Here is a 21,232-nt window from a genome sequence, read left to right as displayed (position 1 = left end):
CCGCTGGCACTGTCCGGAATACAGAAGCTTGGAGCTTCCACGTTCGTGATGTCGCGCCACGCCCTCTCCCATAGACATGGGAGTTGTAGTTTTGCAACAGCTGGAGGTACCCTGGTTGGGAAACACTGTACTAGTGTGACAGAAAATCGGGTAGAAGAAAGTTGGGTTGGGTTTCTCTCATGGTTCATCTTTGATATTTTATATTGTAACGTATAGATGTATATTCCGTATTCACTTATGTATTCTCTCTTTACCAGACATCCTCTTCCTTAATTTTTCAAGTAGATTAATTACTAAAGCCGCCATTACCTGTTAGAGCGCGGAGCTTGACGCAGCAGGCAACATAGTCATCAAAGTATATCCTGCCGTTCCTACTGTAACGCTTCACTATAGCATTCAGAGTTGCTGGGTTTAATCTGTATCCTTGAGGTGGGAAGGGGAAGAAAAAAACATTTTTTTTTTTTTATCTAAAATGACATTTTTTTTTCTACATACATACATTTTATACCATGCTAAACATATAACTTATAATAAGGGGGGTGTTCGGTGACTTGGTATTTTTCAGCACTGGCTGTGCTCAATGAACAGGAGATCTAAGTCGTCTCCTGAGACCCTGTTCATTGAACGCAGCCAGTGCTGAAAACCTAGCCCCCCCCCCCCCCTGAACATACCCCATATTTTAAAAGTTATACGATCATCATGCTATCAAAATGTATGTGATCAGCGCCCCCACCTTAAAGGGGTGCTCCGGTGGAAAACAAAAAATTTTTCAGATCAACTGCTGCCAGAAAGTCAAACAGATATGTAAATTACTTCTATTAAAAAATCTTAATCCTTCCAGTACTTATCAGCTGCTGTATGAGCCACAGGAAGTTGTGTCGTTTTTTTCGTTCTGTCTGACCACAGTGCTCTCTGCTGACACCTCTTTCCATGTCAGGAACTGCCCAGAGCAGATTGGTTTTCTATGGGGATTTGCTTCTACTTTGGACAGTTCCTGATACGGTGTCAGCAGAGAGCACTGTGGTCAGACAAAAGAACTACACAACTTCCTCTGGAGCATAGAGCAGCTGATAAGTACTGGAAGGATAAAGATTTTTTTTTTAAACAGAAGTAATTTACAAATCTGTTTAACTTTCTGGATTCAGTTGATCTGAAAAAAAATAAAAAATAATTTTTTTCCACTGAAGTGCCCCTTTAAGCCAGGTTACATTATCTTCTTGGCAAAGCTTACAACATAACAGAGCGCCAAAATAATGGAAAAAGCGCATGTCTACGCACCAAGCCATTGCTTATTTGCATCATGAGTAGAGATGAGTGAACTTACAGTAAATTCGATTTGTCACAAACTTCTCAGCTCGGCAGTTGATGACTTTTCCTGCATAAATGAGTTCAGCTTTCCGGTGCTCCGGTGGGCTGGAAAAGGTGGATACAGTCCTAGGAGACTCTTTACTAGGAATGTATCCACCTTTTCCAGCCCACGGGAGCACCTGAAAGCTGAACTCTTTTACGCAGGAAAAGTCAGCAGCTGCTGAGCCGGGAAGTTCGTGACGAATCGAATTTACTGTAAGTTCGTTCATCTCTAGTCATGAGTACAGACTAAAGTTTCAGTTTCAATTTCTCCCCCGGATCATTTAGATACCACTGCAGTGAGCGGAGCTGCAGGATCCATAGAATTTTACAGTTAATAAAATGAACATATTGAAAAGACTATAAATCGCATTATTAATGTAGGATGTAAAAGGGGTAACTATCATTTAAAAAAAGTGTCTGACATGTTAGGTGTTTAAATTTGTGAGGGTCCGGGAGATAATGCCCCCACTGATTGCCAAAATGAGTGGGAAGTAGCGTTTGTATTCAATTCTGGGAAAGCAGAGTGCGCTCTGTACGGATTTCTGGAAAGCGGCGTAGACCTTTCAGGCTGTAGTACATAGACCAGTGTTTACCAACCAGGGTACCTCCAGCTGTTGCAAAACTACAGCTCCGTGCATGCTCGGACAGCCTTTGGCTGTCCGAGCATGCTGGGAGTTGTAGTTTTGCAACAGCTGGAGGCACCCTGGTTGGTAAACACTGACATAGGGTACGTTCACGCGGACCCACGGCATATTTTACGCTGCAGATCCGCCGCTGAAGGACCCCCTTTACATGTGCCTGATCGGAGCGGCAATACATCGCTACAAGCAGACACGCGGCAGCTCACGGCCTAGCTCATAGAGCAGGGGGAGCAGCCGCGATGTCTGCAAGTACACCGCACATGCACGGCAACTTGCACATCACAGTGTGTCTGCTCGTAGCGCTCCGATCAGGCACATATAAAGGCACCATACAGGGGTCCTTCAGCGGCGGATCTGCAGCATAAAATACACTGTGGGTCCGCTCGTGTGAACGTACCCATAGACAGTAAGGCTGGGTTCACACCGCGTTTTTGCAATACAGTTCCCGCCATATCAGGTTTTTGATAAAAACAGATTCCTCAATACCTGGTAAACTGTATCAAAACGTGTGTACAAATGTTATTCCGTATACGGTTTGAAAAAGGATGTCCGGTTGCATCAGTTATTTTAAGAAAAAAAAAAAAATGTACTTTTTTTTTTAACGTTTCACTTGATTGAAATTCCAAGAAAAAAAAAAACCTGTGCAAAGTCAAAAACCGTATGGTGCCAACTGTATGGAACCAGGTTCTGTACGTTTCCAATTGACTCCCATGTTTAAGAAAAATCATATACGTTTTAATACGGTTTTTCCGTTGTAGGCTGCAGTTTTGGATACGGGAGAAAAAAAAAAAAAATGACAAAACCGTACAGGATGCCAAACGGACACAACCTGATGCATCTTTCGGCATAAGGTTTTCAATGGAGAGTCAATGTATATGGTTTACAATACGGTTCTGTACGGTTTTCAATGGATAGTCAATGTATACGGTTTACAATACGGTTTCCAAATTGAAAACGTATACAGGAACTGTACTGCAAAGACGTGGTGTGAACCCTTACTAAGGCCGGTGTCACAGTTCCAGCTGCAAAACCCATGTGGACCATGCAATCATGCTGTGTGGGTGCTGAGGGGGAGACACCTATCACTGTAAACCACTTAGGTGGCGCAATCGGCAGGATCAGATAGACAGAAGTGCTCCACTGAATCCCCTCCCCCTTCGTTTCTGCTTGGCCGGACACGTGGTATGCAACCTGAGTGGAAATCTAAGACTTTCCAAGGAAATCTATGCATAAGAGGAAAATCACAGCGCTTTCTGGCAATCAGTGGGGGTCTCAGCAGCCAGACCCCCAACAATCACAACTAGTGACATGTCTGAAGTGCTGTGAAGCCTTAGGTACACTTCACAGAACTCTGGACAGGGACGCATGGTATAGTTATTGCATATATAGCCACTTACCCATAGACAGAATAGCCTGGTTCATCTCATGAGGCTCCACGGTTCCGCTTCGGTCCCGATCTACTGCACAGAAGTTTTGTTTCCAGGCATTCAACGCACCCCACAGATCTTTGAATTCATTGAACCCCATTTTGCCAGTATGGTCAATCTAGTTTTGATTTTGTAAAGGAGTTACATACTTCTACTTTGGAACCTGCTTGGAAATGCATTGCCGTCTATGGAGAAGATGTATTTCCGAGCGGTCCTAGCACCACTGGAACATGCTATATGCGGAAGGGTCCGCAAAGTGTTTTTCATGCGGACATTCTGCTCATTTTAAAGGGTCGCATACTGGAGTCTTCCACACTGCCCTGTATTAAAATGAATGGAAAATGGTGTCTGCAATTGAAACAAACAAGTAAGGCAGGGTTTTCCAAACGCTTTTCTGGATCGTGCCCGTTTGTCTCTTGCACCTTTTCTGTTTAATGAAGCTGCTGTGGATCAGAGTGAGTAGCCGTCCGTTCTATTCTTACTGCTTGGATCTGCTTTTTCCACTGTTGCAAAACTACAATTCCCAGCATGCCTGGACAGCTGAAGGCTGGGAGTTGTAGTTTTGCAACAGCTGGAGGCACACCGTACTAAGGCTATGTTCAAATCTGCATCAGATACTGCTGTTTTATTCAGTTTACACCCATGAAGCTCGATAGACCCACTGACTTGAATGTGGTCTATAAGGTTGTCATTGTGTGTTATTTTACCAAAGAAATGGAAAAAAATATAAAAAATAAACATGTTGTGTTCAGATATGTCAACAGAATCGGCAATGGGAACCTCCAATACACACATGAACATAACCTTACAAGACACAGCATTCAATTATTAAAAACTTGAGTTTACTCACCATGGTGGACTTATTCTAAGGGTGTAAATGGATTACAAATGGTTGTAAAATAATCCCAATGGGATAATTTTTTTTTTTTTTTTTTTTACAATCCTTTCACATCCGTTTACACCCGTTTGCGCCGATTTCCGTTTTTTTCTTTTTTACAGGAGAAGAGACGGTGCACGCAGAATTTTCTCCTGTCAAAATAACGGAAGAAAAAAAATGGATCCAGTAAATTTTATATTGAAGTCTGTGGAAACCGGATGAGCCTTTAATGTCATCCGTTTGCATCCATTTTTTGATCCGTTTTACTTCTGAGCATGCTCAAAAAAAATAAAAAAATAAAAAAATTGAAATTTATTATTTTTTTGGTTTATTAACTGAACAATAACGGATCCAAACGGATAATATTCGTTTGCATCCGTTGTTGTCTGTTTTTTTTTTTTAAGTCTGTATTTATTTTTGAAGGGAGAAGAACAGGACGGGTCTAGACGGCCGCGTGAACACAGCCTAAATCAAGTTCGGTTACAGTAATATTATTCATATTTTTTTTCACCACATTTTCATAGTTCACTTGTGTTGCTTTAAAATATATATGTGAAGTTTCAGGCCAAAAGTAACAAGATGGCGCATTCCTCAGAGACCTCATCCAGGTTATTGGCTTACACATGGCTCAAGGAGGTGACACTAGAAAAATTGAATTGGTAGTTTGTGCTTATATAGCAGGAATGCTTAAAGAATATTTGTGAAATCAGCGTCGGAAGCTGTAACCAATGAAGAAAATAACACTGCATCAACTTCTACCAGTATACGGTATACAAACTGCAAGTGCAGAAAAAAAGAAATAAAACAAGCATGTTTAGTAGTACAGTAGTGATGGATGTGAGTGAGAAGACACAAAAAAATAAAAAAATAAAAGATTTTTGGCAGCGTGAAATACACTGCGTATGCGCTACCCTTAATATATTGTCAGAACATTATTTCTCATATTTCCAGCAGCTGCCAATCCAAGTCTCAAATTACATTGGGAACAGTAAGGTTTTGTGTAGCATTTTGTTATTTCCAAAGGATACATCCAACATGGCAATCATAATCCGACAGGTGTCCAGGCTAAATGCTGAAATGGAAAAAAAAAAAAAGATATAAATAAATAAATATTATATATATATATATATATATATATATATATATATATATATATATATATAATGTTTTCTATTATATTACACACATATACATTTATTTTTTTTTTAACAATGTCATATCACGTAAATTTGTGCGATTTTCTCTACACACACAATAAGGCTACATCTAATACACTTGTATAGTATTCAATTGATTTTTTTTCTACTATTATTGATAAATAGATAAGAGTGCTGTTCTACTAACTGGAATAGAGCTTCTTATCTGTGTACACTTTTTTTTCTTCAAAAAATGCTGACAAAGACCCAGACTGGAGAAGGTGTCGTAATAGGCTATCTACGTGTCAGAGTCATTCATTACCAACAAGCGGAGATTCTTCCTTGAACAAGCTGGTATGGTTTACAAGATAATATACAGACTTTTGGTCTGTAATAAAATATATACATACACAGTACGGACCAAAAGTTTGGACACACCTTCTCATTCAGAGTTTCTTTATTTTCATGACTATAAATATTGTAGATTCACACTGAAGGCATCAAAACTATGAATTATCACTTGTGGAATTATAGACATAAAAAAGTGTGAAACAACTGAAAATATGTCATATTGTAGGTGGAAAGTGTCCCCAAGTGCAGTCACAAAAACCATCAAGAGCTACAAAGAAACTGGCTCACATGCGGACCGCCCCAGGAAAGGAAGACCAAGAGTCACCTCTACTGCGGAGGATAAGTTCATCCGAGTCACCAGCCTCAGAAATCGCAGGTTAACAGCAGCTCAGATTAGAGACCAGGTCAGTGCCACACAGAGTTCTAGCAGCAGACACATCTCTAGAACAACTGTTAAGAGGAGACTGTGTGAGGCCTTCAAGGTAGAATATCTGCTAGGAAACCACTGCTAAGGACAGGCAACAAGCAGAAGAGACTTGTTTGGGCTAAAGAACACAAGGAATGGACATTAGACCAGTGGAAATCTGTGCTTTGGTCTGATGAGTCCAAATGTGAGATGTTTGCTTCCAACCACCGTGTCTTTGTGCGACACAGAAAAGGTGAACGGATGGACTCTGCATGCCCGGTTCCCACCGTGAAGCATGAAGGAGGAGGAGGTGTGATGGTGTGGAGGAGGAGGTGTGATGGTGCGGGGGTGCTTTGCTGGTGACACTGTTGGGGATTTATTAAAATTGAAGGCATATTGAACCAGCATGTCTACCACAGCATCTTGCAGCAGCATGCTATTCCATCCGGTTTGCATTTAGTTGGACCATCATTTATTTTTCAACAGGACAATGACCCCAAACACATCTCCAGGCTGTGTAAGGGCTATTTGACCAAGAAGGAGAGTGATGGGGTGCTGCGCCAGATGACCTGACCTCCACAGTCACCGGACCTGAACCCAATGAAGACAAAAGGGCCAACAAGTGCTAAGCATCTCTGGGAACTCCTTCAAGACTGTTGGAAGACCATTTCAGGTGACTACCTCTTGAAGCTCATCAAGAGAATGCCAAGAGTGCCAAAGCAAAAGGTGGCTACTTTGAAGAACCTGACATTTTCAGTTGTTTCACACTTTTTTGTTATGTCTATAATTCCACATGTGTTAATTCATAGTTTTGATGTCTTCAGTGTGAATCTACAATTTTCAGTCATGTAAATAAAGAAAACTCTTTGAATGAGAAGGTGTGTCCAAACTTTTGGTCTGTACTATATGTATATACATACACACATACCCCCCAAATTAATGATCAGCCCAGCGGGGTACTACTCACAGATGTCAAGCACTGCCCCCCTCCTCTTTGTTGGGGGCCGCCGGAACTCACTGTACGCCAGTGAACTCCAACCTGCGGACCTGCGGTAATGCATGACTGACTTTTCTGAATAATTGACCAATCGCGGCATACGGTAATTCCTGTTCCGCTCTCTAAAAGCAAAGTTGCGCCATGACTGGTTGCTATGGGAATGGATTCAAACACGGTCTTATTTGCCCATAGCAACCAATTACAGCTCGTTTTAATTTCTTTACTTTAGTGTTTCCCAACCTCCAGCTGTTGCAAAACTACAACTCCCAGCATGCCCAGACAGCCAACGGCTGTCCGGGCATGCTGGGAGTTGTAGTTTTGCAACAGCTGGAGGTCTGCAGGTTTGAGACCACTGCTATACGCTGTATCCCTATGCCCAGGCTGCAAAAGATACAGAAAATAAACTTCACTCACCCACCCCAGCCACACGCTGGGGACGGGGGAGGACAGCCGTCAGCCTATCACCGGCCGGAGCGATGCCCCGCCCCGGCCAGTGATAGGCGGAGCCCACTGTCATGTAAGAAGCCGGCCCATCACTAGCCAGGGCATCGCATCGCTGGAGGTCTGCAGGTTGGAGACCACTGGCGTACAGCGAGTTCCGGCGTCCGGCGGCCCCCAACAAAGAGGAGGAGGGCAGTGCTTGACATCTGTGAGTAGTACCCCGCTGGGCTGATCATTAATGGGGGGAGCAGAACAGCTCTGGCGGGTCACATGATTTTGGGGGGGGGGGGCTTGGGGGGAGACCGGAGACATTGAGGAAAATATAAAACCGAAGATGTACACACAAAAAAAAAAAAAAAAAAAAAAAAAAACTTATGTATAATGTGTACAAGTATAATGGTGAAAAGACCGTACATACCAGAGCACAGCCTAGACCAGTGTTTTCCGACCAGGGCGCCTTCAGATGTTGCAAAACTACAACTCCCAGCATGCCCGGACAGCCTTTGGCTGTCCGGGCATGCTGGGAGTTGTAGTTTTGCAACAACTGGAGGCACCCTGGTTGGAAAACACTGGTCTAGACCCACTGGGGGAGATTTATCAAAACCTGTGTAGAGGAAGAGCGGTGCAGTTGCCCATAGCAACCAATCTCACTGCTGCTTTCATTTTCAAAAAGACCTGTGAAAAATGAAAGTGATCCGATTGGTTGCTACAGGCAACTGCACTCCTCTACACAAGATTTGATAAATCTCCCCCAGTGTTTACAAAAATTGTAAGGTATTTTATGGTACACAGTTTACACTTTAAGGGGGTACTCTATTGGAAGAAAATGATTTCACATTAACTGGTGCTAGTAAGTTAAACAGATTTGTAAATGACTTCTATAAAAAAAATCTTTACACTTTCAGTACTTTTTAGCAGCTGTATGCTACAAAGGAAATTTTCTTTTTTAATTTCTTTTTTGTCTTGTCCACAGTGCTCTCTGCTGACAACTCTGTCCGTGCCAGGAATTGTTCAGAGCAGCATAGATTTGAAATGCAGATTTTCTCCTGCGATGGACAGTTCCTGATATGTTACATTAGGTGTCAGCAGAGAGCACTGTGGACAAGACAAAAAAAAATTCAAAAAAGAAAAGCATTTCCTCTGTAGCATACAGCTGCTAAAAAGTACTGGATGGGTAAAGATTTATTTAATGGAAGTAATTTACTAATCTAATTACTGATGCTAATTACTAATGCGATTCTATATTATCGAATGCCGGACTATTGAAAATATACAGTGGTGCAATTATATTTTACAATTTTAATGTTTATAATTATTTATCTCCTCACAAGGGCCCCTTGAGAGGAGAGTATTATTATTTAAATGAATATAAATGTGTTTTAATAAAAATTTACCCATAATTCTTCATCACACATCTGAAGCACGGTTCATTCATTCTTTTCCATCATATATCAGTTTATCTGATCTGCTCCTTGAGGTTTATGGTCATTTTCTTTTTTCCTTTTCACAAATCTATTTTACACCTACGGTGTAGGTGTTTGACCAGAATATACCACGGACATAAAATTGTGAGCTGCACATACCATTTTTTTCTAATTTACAAATCTGTTTAACTTTATGGCATCAGTTGAATATAAAAAAAAAAAAAAATACATACATTTCCACCGGAGTACCCCTTTAAATGGGCACTGTCAGATACAAAAACTTTCAATATGTTGTATAGCATGTATAACCAATAGGTTTTGCAATTGCTTTCATTAGAAAATTTTCAGTATTTCATACAGAAAAATCCGGTCAAACAACTGCCCCTCCGCCTGCTTAGATACATACTAGTCCTGCTGTGTCCATGCATCATCACCTATGTCATGGACACACTTCCTTGATTGACAGCTGTGAGTGCAGGGCTCAGAGCTGGAAGAACAATCCTCCCACTGTCAGCTTGTGTCCCGCTACTGTCAGTGAGGACAAGCTGGGAGTTGTAGTTTTGCTAATGCTAGGTGAGATGTGAGCAGACAGCATACTGAGGGAGGAGGCGGAGACCTGCACAGTGAGGCCACACCCCCTCCCTTTGAGAGGAATTCAGACTAGTGAGCTAAATTACAAGTGTAATAAAAAAATAAAGGTGCTCGACACATAAAAATTAGATGTACATGGGCAGGATTAGGTACTGAGTGAAATAAAAAAATAAAATAATGTTTTTTTGTTGGATCTGACGGGTACACTTTAAAGATACCTGACAATACATATACAGTGACCCCCTGACCTACGATGGCCCCGACATACGATCATTTCAAGATACGATGGCCTCTCAGAGGCCATCGCATGTTGAAGGCAGCATAAACATACGATGCTTTTGTATGTCGGGGCCATCGCATAAATGGCTATCCGGAAGAGCAGACTGCTTCAGCTGCCACCGGATAGCCGTTTACAGTGCCCCAACGATCACTTACATGTCTTCGGGGCTCCGGTGAGTCCTCTTCGGGGTCCCCTGCTATGCCGGCGCTCTCCTTCAACGTCATCACGTAGCGGCGTGCGTAGTGACGTGATGGCGGCGACGGAGAGCGAGGATCCCCGGCAGCAGAGACATTCCGGAGCGATGGGGACACGATGACAGCGATGGAGGGCGACATCCAGGGCAGCGGTGACAGGTTCGGAGCAGCAGGGATACGCGAGTATTACCTCCTATACTTTACATTGCACGGATCCCTCAACATACGATGGTTTCAACAAACAATGGTTCATTTGGAACGGATTACCATCGTATGTTGAGGGACCACTGTACAATACAAATGAAATGGGGGGGGGACACCACCATACATACCAAGAAAGGTTTCCTATAGGGCCCAGCTGCTTTACTGTGGCAGTAAATCCACAAAGAACGTTTCACCCTTCTATAAGGCCTCATGCACACAGCCTTTACTGTACTTCTATTTCCATCTGATTTCAATCAATTTATATAGAAATCCATATGCCATACGTATAGAGATTTTCCTGTACAACATCTACATATGGCGTCTGCTGGAGCTTTTGACCTGTGGCCCTACATGTGACACATCAGAGCTGTACAGGACTCAGTTTGCCACCATACAGCCATAGTGTCTGCACTAAGCCTCTTCCACATAAGGAACTTAAACCTACAGTTTAACACTTGTAGAAAGCCCATACTACTCAGACCAGTGTTTCCCAACCAGGGTGCCTCTAGCTGTTGCAAAACTACAACTCCCAGCATGCCCGGACAGCCGAAGGCTGTCCGGGCATGCTGGGAGTTGTAGTTTTGCAACAGCTGGAGGCACCCTGGTTGGGAAACACTGACTCAGACAGTAACAGTGGTATAGTGTACAGGACTTACGTGTATAAGTCCCATGGATTCCGGCCTGTGTTAGACATCTCTGTAGTTCTTCAGCATCGATTTCACCATCCTACAAAACAGCATTAATGACACGTATATAAAAGAGGAACAAACTAAAAAGTCATCACTAACCTATACAAGTGTATAATCTAAAACAAATGAAGTGTAAAAGATTTTCAGTCATTTCCATCTTGTATCAGGTTGGTATAAAACACATCCCGTCTGGGCAGGGTCTAGGACAGCTTTGTGGTAGCTGAAGTGAAGCGATATTGGAAACCACTCAGCTTTCCCAGAAACAGAACTGATCATTTAAAGGGGGTTTGGGATGTTCTGTTATAAGTCTTTGGAGCAGTCTCCAGCAGTCAGATTAAGCAGTCAGCTGGGGAGTGAAGCGCATAGTCGTGTACATCGCCCAGTTGTGTCTAATGATCGGAAGAGGTGGAAGGAATGAGACGTTCAAACGGTAGAATGTCCGCACATTGCCATGTGAACAGAGCAGCAGAACCCTATTTAAATTAAATGGAACTCTGCTGCTGCGGAATGTCCACGTGGAATGTTTATGTGGAATTCTGCTCGGACATTCTGCCGTGTGAACATACCCGAAAAAATCTGAACTTCTGATATGTCCGTGCGACATGTTAAAAAGTTTAGTTGAATGACAGTAACAGTTTAAGGCCCCGTCGACACTATAAATTCATCTGTTTTTAAAGACTCGTTATGTTTCGATAGGAAAACCCTTAAAATCAGCCGTTACAAAATCCCATTATAGTCTATGGGATTTTGACATTATCCATTTTAACCCGTCTTAGCTCGTTATTAACAGAAAGAACGGAAGAAAGTGCATGAACCAGTCACAAAGTAACGTCCTTTATTAACAAAGGGATATGAAGGGTTAAAATGGGTAATGTAAAAATCCCATAGACTATAATGGTTTTATTAACGGGTCATTATAAGGGATCTTTAAAAAGGACATTTCTATAACATGAAAGCAGCCCCTTCCTTTTCATAGACAGGAATACAGTGAAAAGTGGCACAGCTGTATAGATAACACAAGATCAGACCCTTTACAATAGGCATTCCCTGCAGATGTCCATTGCACAAGTCAGAGTATGCCTAAAAACACTCCCATGGGTACGTCTGTTTCCTATGTTCACTGGGCTGCTGTAAAGCATTTCTAAATGCAGAGCAGAAGTTAATGCAATACGGCTGTGAGGACAGATTATACGTTGAATGTAAAAGTTTAAGCGCCCCTGATAGTAGTGAAATGAGAGAGAGAGAGAAAGAGAGAGAAAGAGAGAGAGAAAGAGAGAGAGAAAGAGAGAGAGAGAAAGAGAAAGAAAGAGAGAGAGAGAGAGAGAGAGAGAGAGAAAGAAAGAGAAAGAGAGAAAGAAAGAGAGAGAGAGAAAAGAGAAAGAGAGAGAGAGAAAGAGAACGAGAGAGAGAAAGAACGAGAGAACGAGAGAAAGAGAACGAGAGAACGAGAACACGAGAACACGAGAGTGATGGAGGGTGGGGGGGGGGTTGGGGGGAGGAAGAGAATGACCGGGAGTAGATAGAAATGGAGGAATTTGGACATGAAAATGGGGGGGGGGGGAATTCCACCATTTATTATATGGCATCACAAGGGACCGTGGACAACCCATTCACACCAGTAAATAGCCTTATTCTGGGTTCTTTGCTAGGAATATTCCTTTAATTTAGAAGATGCCACAAGAAGCTGATCATATAATACACAGAACTCTACACCATCATTTCATGTAGGAAGTGACACAATAACATTACACGGCTCATTATTTACCAGAAAGGGAATTTCCACTGCAGAAGATAAAGCAGACATCTTGTGAAAGTAGAATAGATCATAAAACCAGTTCAGGTCAAGTCCAGCAGGAACCACAATACACTGCACCAATGTCTCTACAATCTGTGCAGAGAACTTTCAGCAACTACTTACACAAATAAGTCAGTATTGTCAGGTATTAGCAAAACCGCAAAAAAACTAGAGCTGGGCAAATATCTGTGGAGCCACCTGCTGGCCTGGAGACACATGGCACACAGTGGCCAAGCTCCGTACACGAGTCATGAGCGTGACCACCGCGTCTGCTGATCAGCTACAGCGACCAGGTGCCTTCAACAGCTCATGTATCAGTGGAGCACCGACCAAAAGATACCCGCTGATGAACATCAGAGGCTGCGGTCAGTAAAACAGGCTTTGTTTTTTAACGCCTTAACGACCACGGACGTATATTTACGTCCAGCGGATGAAGAAACAAAGAAGGCGACACTCACCATGCAGGGATTCTTTATTCATACTTCGGTGACAGAAAGCAGGTTACAGGTGGGGGAGCCGTGGTGGAGGACGGGCTGTTGGAACAAGTTTTGTGCGCCTTTCACACTTCCTCTAGCCGGAACACTGAGTTCCGGCTAGAGGAAGTGCGCAAGGCGCACAAAACAACTTGTTCCGGCAGCCCCGTCCTCCACCACGGCTCCCCCACCTGTAACCTGCTTTCTGTCACCGAAGTATGAATAAAGAATCCCTGCATGGTGAGTGTCGCCTTCTTTGTTTCTTCATCCGCTGGTTATTTCTCTTATGTCGGGCTGGGCACCACCGCTACAGGCTTGTTTGGTCAGTACATCCCTCAGAGCATTTCCGGGTTTCTCTCCACGCTTATTTTCGTATGCGCCGGCTTCATTTCTCCACTGCACCCCGTATATTTACGTCCTGTGGCCTGCTCCTGATCTGTGAAGCGCGCTCAGAAGCGGCTAATACCAAACAAACATCGCCGATCGGGTTGATGTCCGGTATTAAAGGACAACTGTAGTGGAACACTTTTTTATACATGCCCGGGCCTCAAAAACAAACAAAATAAACTCCTACATACCTTTCTACGAGCACCCGTTGGTCCGGCACACGCCTCACGGTCCGGCAGTGCTGGCGTCATTCCACTTCCTGTGGACGGGGACGCCGCAGAGCCGTCGGTACATCGCTACGGCCGGTGATACGCCGACGGCTCTGCGGCGTCCCCGTCCACAGGAAGTGGAATGACGCCAGCACTGCCGGACCGTGAGGCCTGTGCCGGACCAACAGGGGCTCGTAGGAAGGTATGTTTGAGTTTATTTTGTTTATTTTTGAGGCCCGGGCATGTATAAGAGTGTTCCACTACAGTTTTCTTTAACCCTTCAACTTTGATCACGGCGTCTAAAATGGGAGAATACACTGCTGGATAGCTCAGCGGAGCTGTTCAGGATGCCACGATTTTAGTGCAGCGATCCCGAACAGCTGACAGGACAGCGGGAGGTGGCTTACCTTGCTCCCGGCTGTCCGATCAGCGTTTGATTGCTCCAAGCCTGAAATCCAGTCTTGAGCAATCAAGCGCAAAAAACATTCATCAATGCATTCCTATGGCAATGCATTGAACAGTGTAAGATCAGTGCATGCTGTTTTATAGCCACTAGAGTGCTATAAAACTGCATAAAAAAAATAAAGTTAAAAGTGATTTAACCCCCTTAATCTGAATTAAACCCCTCCACCCATTTTTTTTTTTTTAATGGGGAAAGTGTGTAAATAAAAACAAACATATGTGGTTTCGCCACATGCATAAATGTCCGAACCATAAATATATATCATTAATTAACCCGCAAGGTCAATGGCGTACGCGCAAAGAAATTCCAAAGTCCAAAATAGCGTATTTTGTCACTTTTTATACCTTAAAAAAAATTAAAAATGAATAAAAAGCAATCAAAACAAAAATGGTACCAATAAAAACTTCAGATCACGGTGCAATAAAGAAGCCCTCATACATCCCAGTACATGGGAAAAAAAAAAAAGTTACAGGGGTCAGAAGATTACAATTTTAAACTTATAAATTTTCATGCATGTAGTTATGATTTTTTTCAGAAGACAACATTTTTCAGAAGCAAGACATCATCTGAAGCCATGCAGGGGAGAACCTCCTCCCTAACTCTGCTACACACAGCCCAGAGCAGCTCAGTGTGAGATGAGCTATGATTGGCTAAGGCTGCACGGATGTAAAGAGGCCGCGGCCTAAATTAATGACCCCCAACGCTCCGGGCGCCTTATACAGAGGCGGCAGAAAGTGAAAGCAGCTGCCGGCTGTGCGCACGCAGTGTAGCCGACAGGAAAAAGCACAAGACTGTTCAGTGCACCGCCCGCTATAGGCGGCTGAGGAAGGACTGTGGTGATGCGGGGTTACATAGTTAGTACGGTCGAAAAAAGACATATGTCCATCAAGTTCAACCAGGGAATTAAGGGGTAGGGGTGTGGCGCGATATTGGGGAAGGGAGAATGCACCCGAATACAGAGTGCTGGCCCCGGAGACTGAAAGGAAGACGCTGGCTGAGAAGGGAAAGCCTGGTCCCTGAAAATGCCGAGGTACAGCAGAGTGGGCACAAAACAGGGGTACTCCAGAGGTTGAGAGCCCTGAAAAGAAAGCCCATTGGGGGGGGGGGGGGGGGGAATTGAGGGGTTATACTCATCTTGTCCCAGAACAAACTTACCTACTGAAGTCTTCAGCCAGCTATTAGATACCTGCACATACCTGAGAAGCCTCCTACAGACGCTAAGCTAACCACTAGGCGGGGTATATCCTGCTAGAAGGGGCCGACTTTCTTTTTGTTGCCTAGTGGCAGCAAGTTATACCCACGGTCTCAGTGTCCCCCAATGAAGCCGAAAGAGAAAAAAAAATAATTTATGAGAGTGCCCATTTAACAAGCCCTGCAGTAATAACACTAACTTTTAGGGGGGGTAGTCTTCCCTCCAAATCAAAAAACATGTGAATTCTATCCCGAGAAGCAGACAAGAGAGACAGGCAGTGTACAGCTCTTACCTGGCCGGCCACAGCGGTGAAGTACTGCCACATTGGATCACTTGCGGCATACTGAGGCTGTCCGTAGAAGCCGCCATGTACATTCTGGGCCATCATTGCCATTTGTGGGTTCATGTTTCCGTACGGCTGCAAAAGAAAGCAGGAGAAGAAGAAGACAAAATTTATTAGAAATTGACAATATACATATGTGGTGATACTTCACTTCCACAAGGGATGACACTAAACTCTATTCCAGTGTTTCCCAACCAGGGTGCCTCCAGCTGTTGCTAAACTACAACTCCCAGCATGCCCGGACAGCCAGGCATGCTGGGAGTTTTAGTTTCGCAACAGCTGGAGGCACCCTGGTTGGGAAAAACTGCTCTACTCAATAAGGGAAAGGTGTGGAAGTCAGGTCAATACACAGTTATCAACATTTGACATTCAAGAATGTGAGAAAGCTGGAGAAAAACCAATTTTCCACAACCTGACAGTAAATGACATGGACATTAGATGCAAAGACTAGTTATGTAGTGGAAACGCTTAGTTTGCATGAAGATTTGCCTCTGTCCTCACCGCCCTACCCAGATGTCACCCATGAATGGCCTCAGACTCTGCATTGTGGGAAGGGACAAGCATTATAGGGCAATTTGCAGAAGAATTATCCCCTTTACACATCTCTGGAGTGGACAAGTTAGATATTGGATCCTTGTTATTTGAGGTTATAATTACAAAACCCAGTTTTTCCCCACCCTGAGTGCCTCCAGCTGTTGCAAAACTACAACTCCCAGAATGCCCGGACAGCCTTTAGCCGGACCTGGTGGTTTGATGCCCTTGTACACCAACATATCAGTAAATGTAGGCATCTGCAGTGATGTCATTTTTAGACACTGTCTGTCGGCTTCTAGGAAGAGAAGTTTCACAGTCCTCATATTCTACTTTTTATTGACACTTTTTTCTGCACTCCCATGATGCAGTTTTTGTGACATTTAATAAATAAAAATTTGTGGGGTTTGGCATTTTTTTTATTTGGCGTTTATATCAAGTCATGCGAGATTCACTCCATCATGTGACTTTGCTTTTTTGGAAAAAAAATAAAATAAAAATGGAAACCTAGCCTAAAAAACAGGACCAGACACAAAGACAGAAAATGCCAAAAGTGTCAGCTGTATGTAAAGACAGAGGTAAAGTTGCCCAGTTGCCCATAGCAACCAGATCACTTTCATTTTTGAAAAGGCCTCTGAAAAATTAAAGAATCGATCTGATTGGTTGCTCTGGGCAACTCAGCAACTTTACCTCTGGACCGGTATTGATAAATCTTCCCCCGAGAGGGAATATTATGAAAACCTGTTTAGAGGAAGAGTGCAGTTGCCCATAGCAACCAGATCACTCATTTAAAAAAAATAAAAAGAAACAATCTGATTGGTTGCTATGGGCAACTGCACTATTCCTACACACAGGTTTTGATAAATCTCCCTTAGGGGATATATATCAAACTGTCTACAGTGGTCTGCAGAACTGTCCGCTGTCTGGGAATGCTGGGAGTTGTAGTTTGGCAAAAGCTGGTGGAACACTGATTGGGAAACCCTTCCGTAGTGCCTTGTGGAGCGGTCACCCAGCTTCCTGCAGATCCTAAAGTGTTCTGCGCAGTTATGTCCTCCTTCCCGTCTCCTCTGGCTGTGCGTCAATGGGAACTGTAGTTCCTGAATTCTACTCATGAACAAGAAAGCGATGATCCCACAAGGAAGAATGAATGTGTGATATAATAAGAGAAAGCTATATAAAAAACAAATTATAATTTATATATATATATATATATATATATATATATATATATATATATATACACACACACACACATACACATACACACACACACACACACATACACCCCCACACCACATTTTAAGAAATTTATTATATATAAATAAAGAATTTTTTTCCCCTCTCGTTTTATTATATATAAAAAAATAAAATAAAATTATTGTGGCATTTGTTCCTCTTAGAAAGTTCCTTATCACACATTGGCTGTAGTTTCCTGAACGTCAGATATTTTCCACCGGTCTCCCCCATAGAAATCTAGATTGGTGACTGGGTGGAGAAAGACGGGAAGGCAACAACAGGAGAGACCTAAAATAGATCCGTCACCAGTAGCAGGTGCAGTTATAAGCACACAGTGAACAGGCAGATTCTATGCAAGTGTTCCTCAACCATTATGCCTCCAGCTGTTGCAAAACTACAACTCCCAGCATGCTGGAAGTTGCAGTTTAGCAACAGCTGGAGGGGCAAATGGTTAGGAAACTCTGCTGTAGACATGGCGGCGTTAAAAATTCACCTCCAGAACTCTCTGTAATGTGGGACTTGGACTGTACCTTAAAGCCAGATGAGTGACCCTTTATGAGGACTCCCTGCCCGGTCCCACCGTCAGGCAGGAATGCAGTGGTTCCAGAATGTCACATGGACAATACAGAAGACGTAGCTGGCGGACGTCATTGTGCTCAGATGTAGCAGAGCTGTGCAGGGAGAAGTTGGCTGTTGTCAGGAAGTGGTGGTAGAACCGGTTGTACAGAAGAGGTGTTGTAGCTACCGCTCTGTCATCCAGGCGCATTACATTCAGCCATTCTACAAATTAGTGATACCCCTGAGGGATACAAGGCGCCTGGAGCCTCACAAATGTGTTCAACCGCACTGATCGGCAAAATTAATGTTCTGCATAAAACATTTAGTGTTTACACAGATTGTGCGCCCTGCACCCACTGGAGGCCATGTCATCCCAGCACCTCTTACATAACCATGTCATGTGACATCATATGGTCAGTCATTAGTGTCCCCTCATCCCCCCCCCCCCCCCCCCCCCGTGTCAGTCAGCGTCCCCTCATCACCCCCAGTGTCACAGTAATAATTGTCCCCTAATCTCTCCCGGTGTCAGTCATTAGTGTCCCCTCATCTCTCGTGTCAAAATTATGAGTGTCCGTCCATCTCTCCCTGTGTCGCAGTATTTGGTGTTCCCTCATCTCTCCCTGTGTTGCAGTATTTGGTGTTCCCTCATCTCTCCCTGTATCGCAGTATTTGGTGTTCCCTCATCTCTCCCTGTGTTGCAGTATTTGGTGTTCCCTCATCTCTCCCTGTATCGCAGTATTTGGTGTTCCCTCATCTCTCCCTGTGTCAGTCAATGGTGTCCCCTCATCTCTCCCTGTGTCAGTCAATGGTGTCCCCTCCACTCCTGTGTCAGTCATTCGCTTTCCCCTCATCTCTCCCATGTCAGTCATATGTCTCCCCTCATCTAATCCTGTGTCAGTTATTACTGTCCCCTTATATTCCCCATGTGTTATTACTGTGCCCTTATAGTCTCCGTGTGTCAGTCATTTGTGTCCTCTCATCTCCCCCACGTGTCAGTTATTAAAGTCCCCTTAGTGGAATCTCTCAGCATTCCGTTTACACACACTGTTAATGGGTGGAGCGGACCCCACTGACTTAATTGGCCAAACAAAGTGAGCCAGTGACTTGGTTCGTGGATGTATGCACCATTATAAGCGGCTTCAAAAGCACAGTCTGTGGTGTTCACTCTGCTTAAAATAGCGCAAACGTCCTGAACAGAGTCACTGTGTGATTGGCCAATCAAGTCAATGGGGCCCGCTGCGTCCATTAACAGTCTACATCTGCATCCTGCTTTCAGCAGTACACCAACAGATACAACTAACGAGAGCACCAACATAGTGTGATCCAAGCCTTAATGTGAGAATCAAAGAATTCATTACAGCCTCAAAAGAGCATTCATAGTATGTAGGTTAGTAAGAAGGTTGTCCCAGCTAAAAGCAGCATTTATCAACTAATCACTGGACAGGTGATAAATCCTAGATAAGTCGGGGGCCCACCACAAGGACCTTCACTAATGGTCAGAACAGAAGCACCTGTCCCCTTCAGCCTCAAGGCAGCTGCTAGGAGGCGTCTGAAAGGAGCGGACCCTCAACATGGGCCCTGACCACCAGTTGGTCCTCCACCAATGGAGCATTTATTACTTGCCTCAGTGTTTCCTGGCCAGGGTGCCTCCAGCTTCTACAAAACTACAACTCACAGCATGCCTGGACAGCCTCTGGGATTGCTGGGAGTTATAGTTTTGTAACAGTTGGAGGCACCCTGGCCAGGAAACACTGACCTCTTGTTTTCTAGCCTTCAGTTACAACTCCTTTAGGCCACATTCCCACGTGCAGATTTTATTGCAAATTGGAAGCGGGAATGGGGTCTGTGGCGTATTTTCTGCTGCAGAGAGACCGCCCCCATTCAAGCTCGCAGCGAGCAACACAACGCGAGTTCTCAATAAAAACTACCTGTGTGAACAAGATCTTAGTTCACCAATTTCCTACATTTTACTACCATTGACTTTAAAGGAAATATGCAGCGAATAAAACTTATCCCAGGATGGGGATAAGTGTTGGATCTCGGAGGGTCCAAACACTGGGACCACCCGTCATCTCAAGCACGGGGCTACAGCTCTGCAACAGATCTCCCGTCGTGGCCGACATGTATCTCTATGCCTATGTATTCGTGCCTCCCCACCTCTCCCATAGAGCTGTAAGGGGAGGGGCGTATGTCAACCTCAGTGAGGTCGACGCTACGTTCATTAGCCAGCGCAGCAATGCAGGGGCCCTGTTCGGGAGATCACAGGGGGTCCCAGTGGTCGGACCTCCCACAATCCTGTGGATAGGGGACAAGTTTTGTTCACTGCAGATGTCCTTTAATGGGCATGCAGAAAGTCCACTGATCTGCCACTATTGCAGATTTTCTGTTGAACCTCTAAAGTCAAAGCAAAATCTGCCCGTGTGAATGCATCTGTATGGTAGGGTCACACGTAGCACATTCTCAGGTTGTTTCCCATAGCTGGATAGGCAATAAGGGTCTGATCGCTGAGGATCTGACCACTGGAACCCCCGCGATCTCCTGCCCGACACCCAGCAATCTCCGTTCTGTGCAAGGAGACTGCCAAATCCTTCACAAATAGGTGGCTGACAGGCCGCTCCATGTAGCTCTATGGGAGAGCCAGGGCACTGCAGTGGGACCCCCGTGATTTGACACTTATCTCCAATCCTTTGAAAAGGAATAAGTTGTTCTAAACTGCATTACCTCATTAAAATATATTTGCCACACATATAGGACATACCTATCCAACCCGACTTTACTTTGTTCCTAAATGACAAATCTACCAAGGTACAAAGCCACCATTACTAGAACACGCCATTCACCCCGCATGGCAAAGTCCTGCCTTTCTCAATTTCCCCATTTTCTTTTAATTTTAAGAACGAATACAGGGAAAGAGGAACTCCAGGCTTTCATATTAACACGGTTTAGTGCCCCGCGGTGCACCTAATGCAGTACCCAGCAATGATCACATCTCTCCATACTAAGAAAGAAGGGGTGAAGGCGTATAGAGGGGGTGGCC

The 21,232-nt window shown here is 44.0% G+C and overlaps 1 protein-coding gene across 3 annotated transcripts in view; it reads right to left on the bottom strand.

The window, feature by feature from the left end:
• GCA (grancalcin) overlaps positions 1-21,232 on the bottom strand; it is a 44,808-nt gene that overhangs the window by 12,647 nt on the left and 10,929 nt on the right. For all 3 annotated transcript variants that reach the window (XR_008846887.1, XM_056533767.1, XM_056533766.1), the window contains exons 2-6: positions 15,820-15,945; positions 10,976-11,045; positions 5,324-5,367; positions 3,389-3,536; positions 310-423 (exon numbers count right to left, since the gene is read on the bottom strand). Coding sequence is in view for 2 of the 3 variants with exons in the window: in XM_056533766.1 (XP_056389741.1) it covers positions 310-423; positions 3,389-3,536; positions 5,324-5,367; positions 10,976-11,045; positions 15,820-15,945 (502 nt within the window). In the remaining variant the exon portion in view is untranslated. The remainder of the gene's footprint in view (positions 1-309; positions 424-3,388; positions 3,537-5,323; positions 5,368-10,975; positions 11,046-15,819; positions 15,946-21,232) is intronic.

This window comes from Hyla sarda, chromosome 8 (assembly GCF_029499605.1).
Source record: "Hyla sarda isolate aHylSar1 chromosome 8, aHylSar1.hap1, whole genome shotgun sequence".
Taxonomy (NCBI): Eukaryota; Metazoa; Chordata; class Amphibia; order Anura; family Hylidae; genus Hyla; species Hyla sarda.
The sequence above is the reverse complement of the archived record's forward strand: the minus strand, read 5'-3'. Positions and strand labels throughout refer to the sequence as shown.